A 1667-nucleotide genomic window follows, 5' to 3' on the forward strand; every position below is an offset into this window, starting at 1 on the left:
TGAATTCTGTAACTGTTTAATTTGTATCTGTTTAGAATGATTACTGTGTCTACTCCTTGAGGGGTAAGTTTGGGGTAGTAAACAGTGAAAATTAGAGGGCAAAATTGTAACTTCTCAGTCTTTATCCTTGGTCCTCACATGGACCGAGTTCACATATGCTAAGGTACACACTAGGGACCTTAAAACCTACCATCATCAAGTAACAGAATTGACACATTCAGTGAATTGACCAGTTCCAAAAATGGAATTGAATGGCAGGAAATTTTGGAAACAGTTATGATCTTAAGAATATAAGCTTGCCTCGGCTTGTGTGGCTCAGTGGTTAAATGTTGAACTATAAACCAGGGGGTTACGGTTTGATTCCCAGTCAGGGAATATGCCTGGGTTATGGGTTCCCCAGTGTGGGGCATGCAGGAAGCAGCCGATCAATGATTCTCTCTCGTCATTGATGTTTCTATCTTTCTCTCCCTTTCCCTTCCTCTCTGAAATTAATTTTAAAGAATATAATCTTAGCATAATAGATAGTAAGATGTTCTAGATTTAAATAGTATTATATAATTCAAGTTTTGTTGTTAGTAATATGGGTACCAATTAATATCTAATAGAGCCAAATGTCTGGAATTTGAGTGATTGCTGTTGCGTATCCTATATAATGAAACCTAATATGCAAATTGTCCCCTCAAACGGGAGTTCGATTGCTCGCTATGATGTGTGCTAACCACCAGGGGGCAGCGTGAAACATGGCAGGCGTAGGCAACACAGCGCTGGCAACGGGCCCCGATGAAAGCGGGATCATGGCGGGATGGTGGAGCAGGTGAGCGGGTGGTGCCACACCAAGGTGGGTGTGACCAGTGGTGGGGGGTAGGGCTGCCGCCTGGCTCCCAGACACTAAGGGAGCTGGGCGTGGGCCTGGCGACTCAGGTGGAGGGGGGTGCACAGGGGCCTTGCAGCCCAGGTGCTGCCCAGGGTCCAGAGGTCAGCTGGGACCTGCCCTTCCACACCAGTTGCTTGCGCTTCCATAGCTGGCCAGGCCTAGGGACCGCACCTGTGCATGAACTTCATGGACTGGGCCTCTAGGTAACTATAATACAGCGTTCCTCGAATGTCTGTGATGTGTTTAGAACTACATTGGCTTTAGCTATAAAATTTGTAATGCTAGCTATTTATCCTTTTATAGTCTAACTAGGGGCCCAGTGCACAAATTCGTGCACCTTGAAAGGAACTGTGAGCCGCAAGGCTGCCGTGGGCACAGGGGCAGGTCTCGGCCCATCCTCTGCGCCCCAACCAGCCCCCCCCACCACGACCCTGGTCTCCTGTCTTCCGGCAAACCTGCTCCCACCGCCACCACTCCCACACGCTGACAGAGCCGGCCCCACTTGCACCCACTGGTGGTGCGGAGCAATTGGGGCCGGTACCAGCAGCAGGTGCACTGCTGCCCCGATCGCCCCTCAGGAACAGGGGGAGATAGAGAAGCTCTCAGGGGCAATTGGAGCCGGCAACCACCACTCACACCCGCTGATGGCGCTAAGTGACCAGGGCTGGCGCCGGGTGCTGGCAGTGGGTGCGAGCGGGGCCGGCACCAGCAGCAGGTGAGAGTGCCCAGTGGGACCACAGTGCGTGGGAGGAAAGAATTTTCAGTAACCTCCACAGGCTTGCCCCAATAACAG

General features: G+C 51.3%; 1 protein-coding gene across 1 annotated transcript in view; it reads left to right on the forward strand.

The window, feature by feature from the left end:
- Positions 1 to 740: 740 nt before the first annotated feature.
- The window catches only part of MCU (mitochondrial calcium uniporter), a 78694-nt gene continuing 77767 nt past the window's right edge, over positions 741 to 1667 (forward strand). Inside the window, exon 1 of the mRNA XM_006761021.1 lies at positions 741 to 814. Coding sequence (XP_006761084.1) covers positions 741 to 814 — 74 coding nt within the window. The remainder of the gene's footprint in view (positions 815 to 1667) is intronic.

Source organism: Myotis davidii, unplaced genomic scaffold, assembly GCF_000327345.1.
Source record: "Myotis davidii unplaced genomic scaffold, ASM32734v1 scaffold134, whole genome shotgun sequence".
Taxonomy (NCBI): Eukaryota; Metazoa; Chordata; class Mammalia; order Chiroptera; family Vespertilionidae; genus Myotis; species Myotis davidii.